Source organism: Manacus candei, unplaced genomic scaffold (genome assembly GCF_025592945.1).
Source record: "Manacus candei isolate 608988 ecotype Guabito, Panama unplaced genomic scaffold, ASM2559294v1 h1tg000048l, whole genome shotgun sequence".
Classification (NCBI taxonomy): Eukaryota; Metazoa; Chordata; class Aves; order Passeriformes; family Pipridae; genus Manacus; species Manacus candei.
Window position 1 is genome coordinate 2725592 of NW_026138096.1, and position 22706 is coordinate 2748297.

The following is a 22706-nucleotide window of genomic DNA, read 5'->3' on the forward strand; positions in this document are numbered from 1 at the left end:
TGTTAAGTTACTTTTCCTAGCTGCTAATACAAAACTAGGGTAGATCTTAAACAGGATTTTCACTGCTTCAAAGCTAGCAAAATGCAGCTTAACCCAGTAAAAAAGAAATAGAGTACTTTTCCTTTTATAACTGCTTACAGCTTACACAGCGTTTGGTACCAGCCCTTTTGAACATGAGTTGGTCAAGCAACTCAGAGGCAACGATATCTGAAACCCAACCTCCTTGGGAAGGCAAGAATGGAGTCACACAATCATATGCCATTATGTCAAAACACATATGGCATCCACCAGTATTAACAGGGAACTGAAGTCCCCATTGCACTCCCCAGTAAATCTGCATGTGGAGATTATACTGAAAATTCACTTAATTATCATCCTCCAACCTTACCGGAAAATGAACCGTTCACTAAAATAAAACAGGTCAAAATAAAACAAAACCACATCAAAACATCAGACAAAAAACAAATGAACAGAAAAAAAAATCCAGCTGTGTCTTGTATGTCAGAGATACAAATACTCGCTGAGAAGTGCAGTGGCAGTATCACAGCAATGGACTGATCCATCACTAAATCAAGAAAGACCAAACAAACCAGGTTTTTCAGATACAATCAGGATCAGTAGCCAAGACACACACTGGCTAATGCATGCAGAAAAAGAAGGGAGAAAGGACGAAAATAAATTCCTCTGGATTTTTATCCTAATTAATACGAGAAAACTTCATAAGAAGCTTGGGCTGGAAGGCAACTTGGTTTATTTGTAATTTTTAAAACAGTGGGTGAAGAGTAAAATGAAGACAGTGAACATCAAGTAGGCAGACTTCATTAGTCCAGAAAAATGAGCAAGTTAGATTGGAAAAGAATGGAAACCTAAAAAGGAACAGAAAAGAATTCATATGAACTAGTAGTTCTCATATAGAAATTACATTATGGTAGTTTGCAATTCTGCCCTTGATGAAAAGGAAGAATAGGCAATACAATGAGAGATCAACTGAGCTACTTCATGAGCTCTTCATTGAGCTCAAACAGAAAAAGCAGAATACAGAAAGGGCAAATGAGTTCTGATTGCTACTGACACATCTAAAGGAATACAGCACATAGGGACACATCAGAAAAGGTCAAGTGCATGATTACAACTCACAACTGGTAAGGGATGCCGGTGATAACAAGAGATTGCTGTGCAAACATTACTATTAGAAACATTTAAGAATGTGATGTTGGCTTATTACTCAGAAGAGACATAAAACGATACACAGAGTATGAATAAATTCCAGATTTTTTTTTTTGCATTAACTTTCATCACTAAGATCACTTAAAAGCTGCAGATATTATTCCCTTTAGCTTACTGCTTCTAAATCACCTGGGCCCAATTTAGTACCTCTCTCATAGTTCTTTGTTGAGATTTTCATCAACAGTAACAAGTGTCAGACAATATATGAACAACAGGTTGCTGAGTAAATGAGTGTACAAGAGAGAGAGCTATGGGAATGAGGTCATAGCACAAGTGTACCTGAAGGTGCAGTGGCTCCTGGAATAATGCTGAAGGTATTGATATATCCCTCCTATCTGTGTGACAAAGATGTGCTCTTGAATGGAACTAACCAACTTCCAAAAAAGCCCAGGGTTTTTGCACATTCATACAGTGATCAGAAACATAAGACCAAGTCCTGGAATAAAATAGGAAATGCATCAAATGAAAGGATGTATCCTCACTTCCAAGAACTAGGAGAGACTAAGCAAATGAGAGGTTGATGAAAAGATGAAGTTTAGCAACTATCTTTAAAAAAATCTCTTAAAGCAAAAAAAAAAGCAGAGGACTTACAGACCACTCAGCCTAGAAAAATGTAAGAATAAATAAGTAACATTTAAGCACTTATGAAAGAATAAAAAGATCACCAATAGCCAAGATCATATCAGGACTATGCCATAGGCAGTGTAATTTACTGCTGGGATGCAGTAACAGGTCTTATGGATGGATGACAAGCAGTCACTGTTATAATTTTTAGTATGGTTTTTGTTACCATCTCACATAACATTCTCATAAGCTACTAGTGAATAAATGAGTTAGAAGAAACAAGCACCATATGAATCTGAAACTAAAAAGCTGAACTTGGGAGTAGTTGTACACCAAAACAGTAGGACGCACTGAGTTGTGTTCCACAGGATTTTGTCCTGAATCTGATGCTATTTAATACTTCCATTAACAATTCAGCAGAATTGAATATATGCTTACTAAACCTGCAGAGGCATAAAGTTAAGCAAATTAAAACTGTATCAAGAGAACAGGACTTCAATTCAAAACAATACTGCCAAACTGGAGAAATTACATGAAGAATTTCAGTAAGGAATGCTCAGAGGCTCTTTGCTGCAGCAGGAACAATTAACTGAACCCACAGAGTAGGGAAGAGTACTTCAGAAGGTCATCTGGGATCATATTAGATCATAAACCAAACATAACAACAACATGTTGTTGCATAAAAAGTCATCATTACAATGGGATGCATAAATACAGTATAATGAAAAGCAATCTTTCTGCTATCCTTACGTTTGGGCAAGGTCTTAGCTGGAGCTTTGTTTTATTTCACCACCTCACTGCAACACTAACTGGGACAGGAGTGGAGAGGAGAGGAAAAAGTACAATCAAACAAAGAGAACAACTATGAAATCTCAAATATGCTGAAATTGGAGAGACCGAGAAAAAAAACAAAAGTAAGTTAGTGTAAAAAAATTATTCTAGTAGCATGGATAAGGAAAAAGGAAGCAGCAGAGTGAGGATATGAATTCTCATTTAAAGAAATATTTAAAAGCAAGCAAAGCACTACTAATTCTCTTTTTGGATGTTTCAGCCATGCTCCTTCCAGCTTATTTTGCTGGCAAAGCACAAGGGAGAAGAGCTGATGGAGGTGTTACGTCAGCTTTGGGAATTACTAACTTTCTGCTGGTGCATAAAATATTTTCTCCTTACTAATTCAATATAGACAACAAATCAAGAAGAAAAACTTGATTTTCCTCCAACAATGTATTACAAAAGGGAGAGAAGCAATAAGCAGGAAAAAAATCAGTTCTAAAATATTGAAACCCACTGTTTTTAGTAGACGTTTCCCCCACCCGCCACTTGCAGACACTCCCTTGCAAACATATAAAGAAATGCTCCTCATAAGTATTCAAGTACATGGTTGTACAACCTTAGGTGCAAATACAGCAGATATTTTAAAACTTCTTCCCTTTGGGCATCTAGCATGTTTTAAATTGCTTGATTTCCTATTTAACAAAGCTTTGTGCATTTTCATTTACCGCCCTTTTCCATCTAAATGCTGTCTGATGTAAATCCGAGGTAAAAGCTTGTCTACTCAAATGACAAAACATTCCACAACAACCTATGTAAAATATATTTTTTTAATTCTGTGTGGAAGCCTCAGCTACTGGAACAGGCAGTACAGGCAAACCTGAATTAGCATTTTCAGTTTTGTAAAATATTGCTGAGAAATTCCAGAGTGCTACTGCAAAAAAATACTATTTCTGAAATGTGATATATTAACTTAGTGCAATTAAAAAAGAAAAGATAAATAATTTGAAAATAATTCCCTGGAGAACAGGAAAAGAAAGTCTCTACAGAGACTCCAGGAAGAAAGTGTCTACAGATCATCTACATGTTTTCTATCAGTATAACAAACAAAATCTTGCTTCTTGTAAAAATACAATTAAGTCTAGACAAGAAAGCAGCCTGGAGTCAGCACAGGAGTCAGTAAAACAGTATTTTTAGAGTCCTTTAATGGTTGCTTTTTTTCTTTTATTGTTAAAGACACGGAAACACTCTCCATGAAACACTGTGTAAGCATTCAATGATTTTCTATTAAGCGGCAAATGATGTAACTGATTTATTGCCTTTAGATAGATAAATGCTTAGATAGAGAAATACTAGGGCAGGAGGTATAATTACTGGGCACCAACATTATTTTTTAAGACAGATAATTTGTTCAGAATTTTTTTGAAGTATATTATTTGCAACTGAAATGTTCTAACACTTAATTGCACAGAACCACAGAAGCACGTAATGAAGACGCATCAGAAGCCACTCATCCAGCCTTTCCCATGGAAAAAGTATCAGTTCTATTCAGAAGCCATCTACACCACACTGTTTGGCCACATAAGTATCTCTGCAGTTGCAAAACACAATAAATTAGATGTCTACTAATTCCAGATGGGAAGCTCTTCTCTCAAACATTTTCCTTTTACATATGAAGTGTTCTGTGATCAGAATTTGGAATTCTCTCAATTCTTTCTGAAGTCTAATTAAAAGAGTAGGAATCTTTAAACTGTCTAAACCTTGAAAGAGCCTTCAGAGAAACTGGAGGCTGTGGAGGAGTTCTGAAAACCATTTCAAATTCCCAACTGCTAGTGCACTAGTTCCTCAAACTATATTTAACACAAATATACAAACTGTCTTGGTGGTTCAATGATCAAAAGCATGAAGGAGCTGATGATGAAAAAGGCACAAGTTGTTCACAGATGAAGCATCAGACAAGTTACCAAAGACTGAAGACAGGATCTCATGGAGTACAGTGTAAAAAGCAATGTAGGGATGTGTTACAGCAAATGGACTGAGGGAAAGAATACAGAGAATGTGTAGCAGTCAATACACTAAAAATGGGAAGGTAAGAACAATCCTCATCTAAAAGGAGTGAAAACCTACATGTAAGAGAAAGTAAGTAAATCCTGATAAACAGAAGATAAAAGTGCAGTGGCCTGTAAGCCAGCAAGTTTAGATCACTGCATCAATAGTTTCGTGTGCTTTGCTATTTACATATTTTTTAAATAATAGTCAGATCAAGAAGAAAGAAGGTGAATAAGCAATCTTGAGGGGGTTTTGGCTCAATTTAGGTATTTCTATTAAATATTTAAAGTTTGATAAAATGGGTCAGGGCCTTGCATTCAAATAACCCTTCCTCCAGTTGACTTTCATTGCTAAAAATTTTCCTCTAAAAATGAATTAGACATCCCCTCTATAGCAGGATATTTTATGTATGCCAAAAATAAAAACTCTATTATTAAAGAATTTATAGTCTGCAACAGTAAGGTCAAAGAAGCAACCAGGAACCTGGATGTAGTACATTATGAGGAAGTTTTAAAAGGCATACAATAATTCAACTTGGTAATTCAAAAGCTGAATTTCACCAACTCATTGTGCTAGTTGGACAAACAAATAGCAGGACTGACAAAATACAGAGTAGTCAAATTTCAAGAACAAAATTAAATCTCCTACGTAAGTTTCAGGACAGCCTTTTAATATTTAATTGTTCAAAAATTGTCCCCATTATGTAAGTATTGAAAAGTTATTGAAACTGCTTTTGAATGAGGCATTTGCTAAGACTGTCAGACTGACAGCATGGATGCTGTGATGCTCTTTGCACCCACAAAGTAGAACAGCATAAACAATCTAGTATGTAATTTGACATTATTACCTATTTTAAGTTTCACCATTAAGGACAGGATCAACTGCAATCACAGATGAGATCTGCAGGATTATTTATGGTTTAATAAAGGAAATGACACTTCTTTCCTCTCCTTAATGAATACCCTAGGTGGGGTGTATGTGTGTGAACAACACTGAGAATTACCATGATAACTTGTTACAATAGTTTACAAAAAGAATATTAAAAACTTTTAGAAATCAAAATAACTTGGACAAATTTTTAGTCCTCTAATCACTTTCATTTTATGCACAGTACATAATACAAACAGTTAATACAAACTACCCAAAGTTTAACTGCCTCTGACTGCTCTTACTGCAGTTATTTGCAGTTTCTCAACCTCTGCATTCACACGAAGTTTTCACAGAGTAAACCCAGTTATTTCAGTATTAAATAGCTAGCTCCACCTAGTGTTGATCATGACCTATTCCAACAGGCATTGAAAAGCAGGGAGCCAGTCATAACACATAACTGTACAGTTACTTTTGCTTGTTGCTTTGGAAAAGCAGTCCCTCTTCCACCTCACACACAGAATTGACACCCCCAAGCTTCATTTTCACCAACTACGAATAGTTCTCATGGCCTCCCACTTCTAAAACATGCCATCTTCTCTTATTGGTTTCATTTTTGAAACAACAAAATACAGCTTTTAAAAATCCTGGGGAGACAAAAAAAGGGTGCCAGAAGTCTTCTAGTAACTCACTTAGCAACACATTTTGATTCCATTAATTGGGCAGTACTGCTATTGCTGTGACAGACCCTTTCAGGCCCAGTTGTTTCTCAGAAAGACTGTTCCTCCAATATGGACTGGTTCATCTGTTCTATTGTCTTCTGGGGAATGGATATCTGTCTGGATACCACTTCTATTTGCTATCTGTGAAGCTTTCAACCCAAGATGACTTTAGGTTGCATTTTCTCTACTTTGATTGAAGGACAAGCTCAGCTTTAGTCAGGGTTGTGGCAGAATTGGAATGCAGACAGGGCTGACTCACTAAGTTTGCATGTAACAAAGTTTCATTGAAAAGCAAGTTTTACATTTCTCAAATGAAACTATTACTTGTACTTGGTTCACCAAAATACAAGTTGCAGTAACATTTAGCTCTTAGGATAACTTGATTTAGGATCTGCAGACCACAAGACGCTATTTTTTTCTTCCTAACACCAACCTGTAAACTTGTATTTTAATCTTCTAAAAATCCCACTACTAAAGCTGTCAGCAGTAAGCAGATACAGCAGTTTGGAATGTTTCCTAATGGTTGAAGAGAATCAAAACTTGCTTCACACAGGAATAACTAGCAGAGATGAAGCCTACTGCTTTTGTCACAGAAAAACAAATCTTGTGCTGCTGTCCCCTGACACCGTATCCTCACTGGTGTCCTCCACCTGGAATTTGTATTCCAGAGTCTGAAAAGTTTGCATCATTCTCCTCCAGGACCTGCCAAGGCTACTGACTGCACACTTTGTGTAGGTTTAGTGTCACAGGTGAAAGGGAAAATGGGATCACTGAATCTGGTACCCTGCTGTCTTGGGAACCACTTCAGAAACTTACTCTGCAGGTCCTTAAAAGGTGTGGGACTCAGAATTCCGGGTTTTGTTTCAGATCTCACTCCTAAGAGCCAGAAATAATTTTCAAACTCTGAGTCTCATTTTATTCAGGCACATTGTCTTCTTATGACAGCATTATTCCTCATCTTACAGTAGCTTACAGTAAGCCAATTGATATGCTCTGTCTTGGTTTTTGTCATTATGCCTATAGGTTTTTAAGCTGTTCATTTTATAAATCTTTAGAAAAATAAATAAATCTATTTAAACACAATGCACACTTACCTATAAGCATTAATGTAGTCCTTTCTGTGTTGTAGAAGAAAATCTTTCAGCTTTCCAATATGAGAAATCTAAATGAATAAAAATCATAATTAAAATTTCAGTCAGGTAACTAATTATTTTATGTTTGAAGTTCAGTATTCCACATTTCAAACATGAATTTGTAAAATTATTTATTCTGTAATTAAATGGAATAATAAAATTTACTCTTTTATACTAGAATTTTCACATTTTCCAAGCAGTCAATAGACAAAAATCATCTAAAAAAGATGTGCTGTATGAAGGTTAAGCTCAGATTAAAAACAGTAATAATACATGTCTCCTCTCCAAAAAGAATAAACCAAACACTAAATATAACTACAATTTTAAATATTAAAAATATTAAATATGATAAAATAGTATCTAAATTGTCAATCCAGAATTTAATGTACACTTTGGAAATAAATTAATTTTGGAAGACTAAACTCTTTACTGATGAGCTATAACATAAATATTCAAGTTATTAGAACTCGTGGGCCAAGGTGTCGTCCATCTCCTTTCTATTTTTGCCATAATACAGTGACCGGTTTGTGCCCAAACTGAAGTAGCATCTCTATCATCTCCTAATCATTGTAAGTTTTCCAAAGCATACATCCCAATCAGATTTCTACTTCTGGGTTTCCACCTCACTGTGGATAACTTTTACTATAAATCACTTCACTTTCTTTATTAAGAAATCTTTACAAAGATCCTTCGGAAAGATGAAAGAAAAGAAAAATCTGAAGAACTTTTGCATACTTTAGTCTGATTTAAAAGATTTCGTGTAGCATAAGATGCTGCTTATTTTGGAAAATGGAGGAACTACAGAAATGTAGCTTAATTTGTCAGAGAAACGAGATGACTACCAGTATGACTTCCCTGGCAGGTCTTGAAGATGACATGATGGGGAGAGGGGAGAAGGGAGGAGAATTTTATACATTAATGGTATATATTTTCAGAGGGATCCAGGGGGAACCTTTTAAAAGCATATTTTTAAATATTCATTAATAATTCAGTGTAAAAGAAGCATACAGGGAATTTCACAAAACAAAAGTTGGTTTAGTTTACAAATGCAATAAACAGTGGTTTACTTCACATATCTGGGAAAAAGCATCAGAAGCTGTTCAACTCTTAAAATCCTATTTTCATGCAAATGGTCCTTGTAATTAAACAAACAAAAAACCACAGAGAAGGAACACAGAATAGTTTGGATAAATAGAAGATTAATTCCTCCGATTATTTTTTCCAAAAGATCAGCAGCTTTTGAAAAAAGAGGAAAAAAATTTAGTTATAAGACCACAGTGATCTGTACAACTCAAAATAAATGTTTCTGTGTGCAAATAAAGATGTATCCATCTCCCTACTGTTATCTGCTCTGTTTCATTTTTACTGTAACTCATCATACTGGATAACAATTTCCCCAGTTTCCATGTTTAAAGTTTTCTGTGTGATTAACAGCTCAGGGAATTTCATCCCATTCACAGCAAACTGAGTTCTGCCAGTACTCCAGCAGATCCGAAGTTTCCTACATGCATTAGCACCATCATACACAACAAAAAGGGAAATACTGCAGTCACTGCAAGTCCAATGAGGCACACAAAGTAAGCTAACCCATCCTACAGATGTTCCTTCTCATTGCCACTTGAACTCATTACTTGTACAGTAATCTCTTCCTCAGCTCAGACTTGGTATGTCGTCAAATTTGCTGAATAGGTAAACTAAGCTTGACTATGAAAGCAAAACATTTAAAACAGCCATACAGTGTTTCAGTGGAACAATAATACTTAATAGACAGAAAGAAAGTAGTACAGAAAACAAAACAGAAATGTAAAACAAGAAACATGTTCAAAACATTTACATTAATATGCGAACAAACGCTAAACTAGAAAATAGATTAGTAAAATTTTGTAAGCAATAAATCTTAATATTACTGCAATAGCTACAATTTAGGAGTGATTAACAAGCAGAAAGAATCAGAATGACAAGCAAGAACACTGTCTTACAGTAATTAATTCATCTAGTCACAAAGAGCATTCTATTTAGGCTAAAATTGTCATCGTGTGTTTGAATTGCACTGACCCCACTTTGCCTCTCCTCCATTTGTAAAGCTATTTTCATGAATTTAGAATGACACCATTATGCCCATACTCACACCAAGCTCTTAGTTCCCAAGATTTGCATCAGAAGTGAGACTTCTTGTTCTACTTTCCCCGAAATTCTAACAGTATCTTCTGAGATCCTGCACTGCTGATATTTCTCTTTTGCCTCTTTTTACATTGTACTACTGGAATAGCTTTGAATTCAATTTGTCATTACCACATCAACAAAATGAAACAATTTTTATGAATAAGGAGGTCTCATTAGCATTAATGTGGATTTTATCCAAAGAAAAAGACTGGGGTCTTTTGTATGATGCTCAATCTTCTGCAGTCGCAAAATATCCCTGATTATACAGATATAAATTTTGAAGATATCTCCAGGGTCATTAAGCTGCAATTGTTCTGGGGTTATCAGAGGCACACCATACACTCTTTACAAAGTTATCAAGCTCCAGCCTAAAGGTAATAAAGGCTTCTCCTGCTTACAACTGAATGGTTTTACTGGAATCCTACTGTTGGTATTACAAATAAGGACGTCTAATTTCCAGGTTTACCGATTACCAACTTTTATTCATCTGTTCTTGCTTCAAAACAGTCTTTTCCCTTAAGAGCTCTGATTCCCTGTATGTGTGTTTGACTTTATTGTCAATAACTATCTTTCTCTAACTTCTGTACCCAAGACAACTGACTCCAATCTTTTAGTTTCTTCTCAAGAAACAGCTCTGAAGTTGCCTAACCCACAGTTTTCCTTTGCATTTGTTCCAGTTTGTATCCATCCCTTTCCAATGCAGATAATCAGAAGGCATTCACTGGCATTAGTTACTTCGTAACTCAGCTGGAAATAGCTTTTCTTCCACCATTTCCATTTATGACGTCTTCGAATACATGCTTACTCCTGAATTTCTTTCTCCTCACAATTCCAAGACCCCAAAGTCATTCAGTACTTGCTGTAATGTATCACTTCTCCCTCTCCTTCCTCTCAGCATTCCCTCATCAGTAAATTTTACCAGTCTGTCTTACTGTGGGACTGATTTTTAAACTCATCTTGCTCTTGTTTTAGGGAATGCAAAAAATAATTCCCCCATTAACCTCTCTTCAGTCCAACACTTCTTTTACTGTAGAAGAATTGCTGCTGCTAATTCATCTCATTCCGTTAATATTTCCTCTGGTAATCTCCTCTAGACTTACTGCTGGCACTTCAGCAGACACTTTACCGTCAGACTTCAGGTCATTTTAACCAAGGAAAAGCAGATTTTCTTAAAGCATCAAGTTGGTTGGACACATTTTATTTTTAGTAAGACAGCAAATTATACTTCATTGTATCTTGTTTTCTATTTGTCTTTTTCCCCTTAAAATATTTTCTGAATCCTGGACCACTTCTGAGTCAGGACCTGCTGATGCCATTATCAGTTTCCCTTTGCTGACCTAATTAAAGGCATTAAATTGACCCCCTCTGATCGAAGGGTACCATCTTCTATTTATTACCACAAAAATATCTGACATGAGAACCTGGTATTTCTCAAATCTGCTGTGGCTGAACTCAATTCGAAGACTACCTGATAACCACAATTTGACTGCATTAAAGTTTGGGATTTTCCAATTTCCAATTCCATGCTCTGGTTCCCAGTACATATATTAAAATAGCTAAAGAATACTTTAACTTTCAGAGGGTTTTAATACCATTAGATAACTTCGTGAATTTGGCCAAACCTGATATTACAAAGTCTGCTCTTTTGTGACAGTTTTCTTGGCCAGTCTTTCTCCCTCTGGGATAATTTTTTATCTTCTCTAATTGATCTTTCAAGTAGATCTATACGAATTTTAAATCCCACTTGCATTTCAGCACATCCATTTTTTGTCACTCCATTTACCCACCCATCATAACTGCAACTTCCTATTTGCTGTACAAGCATGTTTTCAAAATATTTATACCACTAGCTGACACACCCATCAAAAGGATAGATAACAGCAATTTGAAGAAGCAGCACAAACACATTTCAGTACTGGCCTCTTGTCATGCCTCTCATTCTTTGCATCTCAAAAATAGCTTTCTTCTTTTCTGAAAGTCTGGAGCCAAGAAAAGCCTCTCCTTCAACCCTGAAATAAAGAAATTATTTCCCTTTTTTCCCCTGAAGGGATAGGAGGGCTTAGAGAAAGGCCCTTCATAGTTGCAGCACTCTTGCATTAAGACTAAACTTACCTTAGAGGGAAGAACACTACTGAATTTCCAGATAACTGACATTTTTATTAGAATCAGGGGAATAAAAGACCATTCCTCACAATAATGCCAGTACCAGTTATATCTTTACAGCAACAGCATCTTCTTGAACTTCTGTTCACTATTAGAACATGGAAGGTTACATTCCTTCTGACAATGAAGACCAGTTAGAAAACTCCAGACTCTCTCTCTTCCCCCTTCCCACTGGCACTCCCCTTGAGGGTCAATATCACACCCCAAAACGTTGAAATGACTTTTTTTAAATTACTGTTCCAGAAATGGGGCTTACAGTGCTTGAATTCAAATAGAATGAATTGGTTTCTTTCATTTCAGCTCCACAAACACCTGTATCACCAGAAGGGAGAGCAGAAGCTGAACAGCACTAGTAGGAAACTTCCTACAAGATGCATCGGCCATGTTTGAAGGTATATTTAACTACAACTTTCAAAATTCACCATGATAACCTCCTAAGATCGGGTACTGAATCTGGAAACTCCAGGTGTTATTTAACAACTCCCAAGTGCAGTTTTGATCATGAAAACCCAATTGATTCTCTACAGTGAAGCAGTAGCAGGTTTCCACTCTGTGGCAACAAAAGCCTCAGCATCGTGCAAGTGAAAACCACTGTAAATTCACATTAAAGCCTGTAACATGACATTTTAAAAGTTACTTTAGGTTCCAGTTCGTAAACTATCTCTTTAATACATATATCTGTGTTTTGTTGTCACTATAGGTTTTTTAAGAAACTCCTATGAAAACATAAAAGCAAATATTGCATCTAATGCAGGTCTGGCACAAAAGGAAGCCTTGAATGGCTGCCATCTGCTACCACAGGTGGCATGCACAGCTCTATTTATACTTGGGGCCTGCGCTAGAAATGGTAGATGTTCCTCTATTTAGAGATTTTTTTAACGATTTCAGAGCAGGTTGTGTTATTAAATAAGATGAGACCTAGGAAAGCATTCCCTCCAAAACAGCATCTTGAGGAGACGCACAGACTTAAGAATGAAGCCGCTGACTCCGCTTCCTTCAGTCTCTTAGCAATACATCCAGCATTTCTCTCCCCTCCCAACAAAGAATTGATCACTCATGAAACAGTAGGTTCCAATTTGCATACGCTTAACCCACTGCAAGAAGCAGCAGCATTGTTTACGATTAAAATGATTGGAGTAGGTTCCCGTGACATATTGTAGAGGGAATTCAACCGTGCTGAATAGTCATTTCCATTGAACAAATATAGCGTTTTATCAAGTTTACTCTTCCATCAGAACAATAAGCAAGTATTTCCTACCATATAAAACTGACTGGGACACTTTGCGCTGTGTTGCCGCTCTGAATTTTTTAAAAGGTGTACTTTGTCAAAGGAAACTTTAAAAATACTTAAAATCAAAACATAATAGAAAGGCTTTTGTAAAAGTCATGAGAGACATGGTATTTACTGTTGATTCAGCAACACTGAAAAGCACTGCTGGCTGAAGTTTCTTATTAACCCTAAAAAGAAAAAAAAAGAAAAAGAAAAGAAAAAGCCTAAACAAAATTTCACATTTTTCAATATGTTTGAAAAGCTTTACGTCCAGTGTCTTACCTAAATATAGTCTATCTACAGATTCGTGAGTAGGTGACTATATTCTAAAATCCCCTTTACAAAAACTGTAAAATATTAATTGTTATAATATGAATATCTAGACGCCTATCATGTTTTCAGTTCCAAACATATAGTCGACCCAAACATACCCACTGTCTATTTCAGAAGAAATTCAGAATTCCAGTAAGGTAGTAGAAGATGTACAGGGACTACATGTTTCTGACCAAAAAAAGTACTCTCTCAGTACTAGGAGGAGATACAGTAATTGCTGTAAGAATATAAGCTTGTTTTTCCAGTGTCTAAACCATATTAACAAAAATCAAAACAAAATAAAAAAAAAAACAAAACCAAAAAACAACCACCAGATGAAATTTTCCATGGTTAGTGCATGTAATGAAGGTAAGCGTTTTCAGAAATCTGGAATAAAACCCAAACAGAACAGATACTATAAACACAATTCATATTAAATAAATTTTAAAATTAAGAGCTTAGGGTCTTACCTAAACTATTATAAGTGGGAAAAACTAGTCAGAAAACCTTTGATGCAGAAATTACTCCTATAGAGAAGTTTTCCAGTACAAACTACCTTTGATTAGATAAAATTATGAACTTTTTAAAAATAAAACACATGAAAGGCTAGGTTCCACACAGCTTCCTTCTAGGTTATGTTTTAAGCACTGTCAGCCCATTTAACCAACACAGGCTCCTGCTGGATGTTACTACAGACAGACAAGATTTTTGTTTTCAAAATACTGCTACTTGGATTCTACATTTCAGAAATTGGAACCTTCAAAAGACGAAATTATATAATTCCCTGATCCAACGACATGCAACAGAGATTAAACCAATTAAATTAAACCAAAGTTTAAATAAGGAGCTGAAGTTCTGAATTTAAAAACGTGAAGACTTCAAAGTTCTTTAAAAGGGTTTGGCTGGTGACTCTCCAGAAGCCCATGAGGTGGTGCTGTCCCCCCAGAATTCACGGCAGGGGCACATTTGCTGCCTCCAAATGTCAACTCGCCAGTTTTCGGCTGATTTGTCTCTTGAGGGGATACATTTGGTTTAGGTTTCCCCAGCAAATGTGAAAGTTTCTAAAATAGGTCACGCAGATCAATTGCTCTGGTAATCCGAGACCCAAAAGAGCAAATAATATCTAAACTGTGGCGTGGGGGTGGCCCAGAGCTGGAAGCGGGGAGCAGGAGGCGAGGAGACAGCCAGCCTGGCTACCTCTAATCTCAGGAAAATTGTGACTTGGTTCAGTTTCTGCTTTACATCAGCATATACCTTACAGCAGCAGCAAAGGGCAGGGAAACATTTTAATTGCATTTTATTAGTAGTCTTGCATTCGGAGCAAAGGAATTAACCAAGAATAAGGGGGGTCATAATAAAATGTGTGGTACATGGGGTAAGAACATTCAAAACTGAATTAATTGAAATAAAAGCCATGAAAATGAAGACTGAGGCATTTTGAATCTTCGAGGTAAAGATGGTACAAAACTTTAAAAATATTTTTTAAATGTTTAATATTTTCAGTATTTTTTCTGATTTAAAATAACCCTTTTTTTTTTCTAAAATGAAAACAAAATTTTAAAGAATCATTGCAGAAGTTTGCATTACGTGTTGTGGAATATTGGAAGTTAAAACCTGTCTGAAGAATACCACAGGCAGTATTCTCTGCCCAGTAACAAACCGATTAAGAAACCCCTAAACTGCAATAAGAAGCAAAGCCAATTTCCTGACACCTGGTCTGGAGCAGAAAACACTCCATTTTGCTTGATATTAAACTGTCAAAAAGGAAAAAGTAAAAAAGCACCATCTTGTACACTATATTAAAAAAAACCACTCAAGTCTAAACAAATATTTGTTTTTTGATTTGTTTTACTTAACATATATATTCTGCCTTCATTTCAAAAATTGTCTCGTTGATTTATGCTACTGTCAGTTCATACTGAAATACTCTAAAGTGCACTTCAGATCTGCATTTGGTTATTTTTATTTTTTATTAATTGTTTATTATACAAAATTTGGTAGTAAATAACGCACTAGCAGCCTTACAAAAGCTCATCTTACTACGCTTTCCTTATAAGTAATCCAGAGTTGGCATAAGATTTGGTCAAATGTACAATGAAGAGATTATACTTGTAATTTTGTGACACAACTGCAAACATTTTTTGTTCAAGGCTCTTCTAAAAAGAGTGACACAAAAAAAGCTCTAAGAGCTCAAAGGTCCAGTTCCCCCACTGACCACAATAAAGACTGTAAGTACCCGATATTATCACTGGATGAAGGTTTTACTGGGGTATTATTTGGGGATGAAGTTGCTGCATATTTTAGAAATATGCATGGTACCAACAGCAAACTCCAACTGTACAGAAAAATTACTCTGAAGTCATTGATTTTTTTAGGAGTAAAATTATCCCAAAATACATTATATATTCTTTAAATCATTTTAATGCTTTGTACTTCAGGTATTTATAAATAGAGAAAAAAAAAATCTTACAGGATAATTACTTATAAACACCTAATTTCAACTCTGAACTAGAAAAATGCAAATGCACATAGAATTTAAGACAGAAGTCTGAGTTAACTTTGTCCCTGTTTTCTTAGGTCTTGTGGGAACATACTGGTTTGATACAATCACATAGAGAACCACATCTAAATATTCTGAAAATAATCTGTACAGAGTCAAGAGGAACAGGAGGTGACCTCCTGAAAAAATTAACAGTAGGCTTTCTACAATGTAACATCATGGTAAATGGTTTTAGTAACCAGTTTTCATTTATTCTCCATGGTAACAAATACTTTCAATTAAAAAAAAAAAGCACAACATCTGATTTTAATAAAACTTACTATTTCTCTTTTTCTTGTTTATTGTCCAACTCTAATCATAACTTTCTTTAACATTTATATTTTTACATGATCATTGAAAACCTCACTGACTAAAATATAAACCCCACAACAATTGTGGGGAATGTTTTGGTTGAGAGATAAAAGGAAATTGGTCAAAATACATATTTGCAATAATAGGCCTTTACCATTGCTGTTCAAAATGCTCCATTTACAAGCTTTCAGTAACTGCATTCAACATTGTGTTTTTCTGTAAGCAGTATTTTTCTTGTCCCTTGTTCTCACAGTCTGAACTCATTCAGTATGTTTTCTGGACTCAAAGATGTTTTATGATATAGAGGGAGATTTCCAGTCTCATCTAACAGATACACAGTAATAAAAGGTTACTCTTTCTGACCATCACTATGAAATTCAGAATCCAAGTTTTTGCAGTGCAATTCAGAGAGCTACACGTGCATGTGCTTCCCTTTGGGACTAAGGTGAATTTGCTTCAGCATAAGCCATCACAGGCCGCTGGAGCAGCTGAGCCCGTTGCAGGAGCTGTGCCGCTGCTGCAGTGGAGCCGCAGCCGGAGCAGAGCTTCCCTCACGCGGCTCTGCCAGGCCATTCCCACTCCAAATTCTCCATCTTTGGGGTATTTACACTCCTGCACCTCTACACTGACGGAGCATGAACTGTCACAGCACTCATTCTGTCTGAAAATCCTACCACCCTGTCAGATACGATTCAGAGGGACAAGCACCATTCTCTTTCGGTGTCCAAGCATTTTTCTGGATTTTCATCATCAATGTTCTTAGTGCAAAAAATCCTTTTATTATGTTTCAACATCTTCATTTATATTATGCATATTAAACATTACTTTAGTGGTTGCTCTAGCACTTACACCAAGTAAGTCTTTCCCCCACTAAAACACTGGACCGGACCAAGAAAACACCCAGTCAGAAATGAGATGTTTATGAACACTTATGTAAAAAAACATGTTTATGAACCCTTATGTAAAAAACATGTAGAGATCAGGCACAAAAGCAGTAAATAAACATAGTGGAAATAAATTAATTCTGTACACATTAAGATTTTAATCCAAGTGCTTTATGGTATGTTCAGAAAAATTAAAACAAAGGGCCCTTTTTGCCCCCTCTTCTCAAGGAACAGGAAACCAAGACCTGGATCCTCTGCCCTAAATGGTAGGAATTTACTGGGCCCTGGTAACTGTAATTCCTTACACAGCTGATGTGGAGTGATGAGTGGAGTGGAGTGTGCCACTGATAGAGGCTGTTCACATTCTCAGTAAATCCAGAGTTTCTCAATCAGGCACATGGATCTCCTCCGTGCCACCTCACTTCAAATGGTCTGCTTTGGTCCTTTTTCTAAGCAGGCCACTCACTACTCCTTTGTTAGAGCACCTAGGAAGTAGAATTATGCAAAAAACCCCTCCTCCATACCTGGGGATCCACTGGTCCTTATAACAGCAAACTGAGGTAAGGAAAAAAATAACAGCAAAGAAAAAAGATAGACCTTCTAATAGGACCAAACAGGGACACTAACAGTCAGTCTGAAATCCAGTCTTATAACATTATCCCACTCCATTCACCCTGTCACTTTCTAAGAAATAGAAGTGTCTTATACAATGCTAAATAAGGCAAACCATAACAAGTTCTCAACTCTACAGCAAGAGCAAGAAGTTTATCAGAGCAGAAGTGGGACTAAAAGCATCACAGAACAAAAGCACTTTACTCTGTCCCCACTCCAGAATCTTCTGACATGACCAAAGTCCAAGAGAATAATCCCTTCCTTATAGAGCACATCACCCTTTCATACTTCCATTAACTACCAAATGACCATTAGCTTCCCAAGGTATTAGATGAAGTGTCTGGAAAAAATCTCAGGACTCCAGAATTAGTTCATCACAAGATGCTATTCATGCTGATTTTGATCTGCCCTGGGGTATTTGCCAGCTGGTTTGCCTGTGAAAAAAATGCCTCTACCATGGGGGAGAGGAATTCCTACTTGAAAAAAATCCAGTAGGTAGTCACACAGAACTTTCTCCCAAGAAAGTGCTTGCTGAATTTGTGAGAAGGAAGCTTTCGCTGTAATTAAAAGGGAAATCAACACTATTCTTTCGCATCTGAGTAATGCTGACAATTCGAAAATATATTTTTAATCATTGAAAGCAGAAACTCCTGACAAGATTTCAAGTTGTGAAGTAAAGCACTTTTCCCTTCTCACTTTTTCTCAGCCATGAATCTCAGAAGGATTTTTTAAATATTCACTTCCTGTAATTTTGGTAATTTTAGAGTATAATTATTTTTACATTTTTATGATGCCTTTGGGGTATCATTACAAATATTTTTTAAGCATTTAAACTTACAAAAATAAAATTAAGTAATAGCTTCTCTTAAGGAGAGACTGTCAGTCCTGTTCTGAATAAACAATCCCTTTTAAAGGCAATCTTGAGATTTATATCCGCTGTAACCATAGAAATTAATCTTGAGTTTAAACAAAATAGAGTAAAACATAATTTATTTAATGAAAATCAGAACAGTGCTATTGCAAACGAAAGTTGGGTTTCTGCTTTTTTATTTCAACAGACAGCTTTGTATGCAGTCTTAAGATTTTACTTGATGGGCTACTTCTTACAACTTAATCATACTCATTTAACCAATTTGAACAAAGTATTCAGATTTCTGAGTATTTTAATTTTACTTGATATATATGTCAATCAGTAAAAAAAAAGGTTACTTCACAGATTTAAAAAGCCGCAGTTAAATATACGAAACATTTTTAATGATAAGAGCAATCATGAGAAACTGCTACGACGTGAGGTGAACCAGAAGATAGCAGGAAAAATTTTGAGAGTTTCTCATGTAAAAAGTTTGGGAATAGCAGAGAAGAATAAAAAAGCACAAACTGAGAAACGGTTTCATTTGTCAGCATAGCTAAAAAAAATGACATTATGTTCAGAACAAAACAGTGGTTCCCATAGACTAAGTATTTACAAGTTTGCATGAAACATTTCAGCATATTGACCCTCAACAACAATCGTAATGCATGAAGAACTTCAAGGTTTAAATAATTAAGTATTTATAGGTCACTTACGTAAGAGTTAAAAGAGTTGTAGCATTTACTATATTTTCAAAAAGCAAGGAAAAGAACTTGAAGTTCATGTGAGGAAACACTCATATGCTTCACAATATAACATCAAAACAAAAGACAGAGTGCAAAACATAGAAAAAAATTCACAATAGATTGAAATAGTTTCCTGTGAGAACATCTGTAACAGCCACAAAAATTTTACAGAAGTTGTGAAAAATATTGAAATATACAGTAGAAGGAAATGTTATCAAAAGAAATACAACCTAATAGATAATTTCTCTAATTCCCTTATGTATTATGATGAACTGTTTTGTGGCATTTGCAGCTGTTATATTACCTGTATATAAAGCCACCTTCTAAGCCTCCCTTGATCACATCAACAGGAAATTATCAGACCATATTAGAAAAACAATAAAGTTCAGTTTTATTTACAATTAGGAAGCTAAACTATGAATTCTGTACTCTAAACCCAATTATTCTGTCTATTATACAATGACACGTATATTACCAAAGAAGAGAAAGAAAGAAAATTAAATTGCTTAAAAGCCAGAAGTTTCTAATAAGCCAGTAACTGTTGATAAGCCAGAGTATCAAATCTAAAGTCCTTGAGAGATACAAGCTTCTGGTCCCCTCTTCTTACCTCTCAGCATGTGAAAGAGAACGATCTCGGAGGCGCAGCCAAACCAAGGCTCACATGGACATAACAAGCCTTGGCTTGTAATACAAATGAGGAAGAAGAGACTCAGTGAAGTGAACCTTGCAAGGTCATACATGACAACTCAAAATACAACAGTCCATTCTTGTCTCCTGGTTAACTCACCTGTTTCCTGTAACAGGCTACCTCTCCCTGCAATGTATTACTCATTTCTGAAAGCATTGTATCTATCTCTAGAAAGTCTCAATTCATAGGAACCCACAATGTCACGTAGCAGGTAGCTTTTTGATGGTACTCACGCACAGAAAAGAAAATACACAATATGTAAATAGGGAGAGAACACAGAGACAAATAAAAAAAATTAAGGCAAAATCAAGATGCACAAGAAGAGGAAATAAAAGGGTTGGCTGAGACAAAAGCAAAGAGTATCTGCATTGAGACATACCACCACTGTATACTGCTGCATGAAGTCTGAGGTTTCACACAGCAGTCACCTCCAAAGGCCTCCAAGAAGAGAGCGCTACAAACTACAGTGTTATCTTCATGGTTGCTCCCAAAGGGAATGCAGTCTCCATTCTGAAATTACTAAGTGCCCAGCCAGCTGTGAGACAATCTTAGGAAGCAAGATCATGAAACACACACTGACACATGCTTATTGACAGATTCCTGTTCACAAACACTTGGCAGTGAGAGCACGTGTCAGCTATCCAGCACCTAAGTACGCTGAGGTAAGATCACATTAACTACCAGTGTGATGAAAGAGGTCGTGCTTATTCTGTAAACTCTAACGAAGGAGAAGAGCTTCAGAAGACAAAAATCTTAAACCACTATTTTGCCAAATGAATTTGAGTTTGTATTTTACTTGAAACACTCTGGTAGAAAGAATAAAACAGGAACTACTTTGCTTTGTCCAATTTTTTAAGATATATTTCATAGGCAACATCACAGTTTTTCATAGCTTGTGGCACACGAACATTTCAAAGATATTACCATTTTCAGAGATCTTGCTTTTCACAACATACTGCTAATTTATGTATGGGCATTGCTGTAGTATGTAGGGCAAGAAGAAACTGTCAAGGAACTAAAACACCACTGTGTCAACAAGTAAACATGTACCAACTGATGACAAATTTATAGATTAACCCATAGGAGTTACTAAGAAGCTTTGTGTTAAGATTCAGTGTCCATCAGGCAGTTTCACTGTATCTCACCAGCCTGTCCACAATGAAGAAATCAACGTTACCTCTGTGTCTTTTGCCATAACAACTAAATTGGCCAGGTTAGGCTGCAGTAGCTAAATGCTACTGCATTGTGTGGGGAAATAAAAAACAACTGGATGGAAAACACTCGTGTTTCAGCAGACAAGCAGATGGAGAAACTGGAGTATCTCTTGTGAGATGGATACTGGTTTGTACACAATTTTCACTCAAGGTTAGAGTAAAATGCTACTGCAGTTTGCCACAGAATGTTTCACAGCTCTCATATAAATTATGTGAACAGTCTCTCATGTCAAGGACAGAACTAATGCTACATTTTCCAGTTTCTATTTGACCTACAAACACCTGATTTAACAAATGTCATACAACTGCCCCACAGTTCTGCTCTGCATTACACATGAATCAGTATTACTGGAATACATTTCAGCAGTATTTCAATATTCTGCTCATGCACTGGCATGAACTTAGAAGAGAGAAAGGTCAACAGGAGGTACCTCCTTGTTGAGGAGCTATCTCACTAGCAACTCTAAGATGAAAATGTTAAGACTATGAATCACAATTAGAACACAAAAACGTAATACTGGGAAGAGAATTTACCACACAGGGATTGGTCAAAATGATGTGGTAAATGTCAAGCAGATATCTGACTGCATGAGTAGATGAAACAGGAATTGGTAAAATTCACTGTGGCACAGGGGTGAAAAATAAAAGAAACACTGAAAAGTGTGGGAAGGTAAGAATTGAAGATAGAAGAGGGAATAAAAACAGGGGCAGAAGGGCATGGCCTGAGGTAAAGAATGAAAATCCACAAAACATTGTAAGTGACACCCAAGATAAAAGCAATAATTATAATTTCAGTGCAAATGAAAGACATCAGAGACACAAGAGCTAGCATGTACTTGGAAGAATGGGATCCTTATTTAGTGTAATAAATAAAACAAAACCCAAAAAAACCCCCCAAAAACACCCTAAAACCTCACACTTAATGGGGAAAAAAAAAACCTCCAAACCAATTAATAAATGTCTTAAGATGTAAAATATTCTCCTTGAAAGTGTTGAAAGCAGCCTAAACAAAACACTGTATGCTATATATATGCTAGCAAGAAAGGATTAACCTGACCTCATGTTTTAATAGTACATTTTACTTCTTGGCACACCAGCATTAGAACCAGATAATCCCCAAAATTACAATTTTTCTCCACAGAAACACACAACAATTTCAAATGCCTGCAGCTCTTATGTCATATCAATGGAAAAGCATGTTGTTGAACACAATGTATAGCAGCGGTGCAAATACTTTTAACTCAGGATATCTAAACCAGTTGGAAGGTATTTTTTTCTTTTTTGTCCTGTATGTTCTTCAATTCCCTTCATAACAATTCAAATTTTGTTCCTGCAATAAGGAAATCAAGTGTCTGTCTGACTACAGCATCAGTGAGCATGGAAAAGACAAAAATGACCATGGATAGAAAAACAGAGGGAAGGAAAATAAAACCTGTTGTCTAAATAGAAAGTTTTACTCATGTAACTTTGTTTCATTCTGTCTGGTTGCACTGTCTCAAATTAGCTGAACCACAACTTTTTATGAAGTTTAAATAACTAAAGATGGTTTTTCTTTTATTTAAACTGATTTGAGGAATTTGCACTTTAGAAAATAAAAGCATAGCTTTAATGACTGCATGC

General features: G+C 36.0%; 1 protein-coding gene across 1 annotated transcript in view; it reads right to left on the reverse strand.

Annotated features, from left to right (window-relative positions):
* STX18 (syntaxin 18) overlaps window positions 1-22706 on the reverse strand; it is a 60054-nt gene that overhangs the window by 19520 nt on the left and 17828 nt on the right. The window contains exon 2 of the mRNA XM_051798487.1: window positions 7295-7362. Within this exon, the coding sequence (XP_051654447.1) occupies window positions 7295-7362 (68 nt within the window). The remainder of the gene's footprint in view (window positions 1-7294; window positions 7363-22706) is intronic.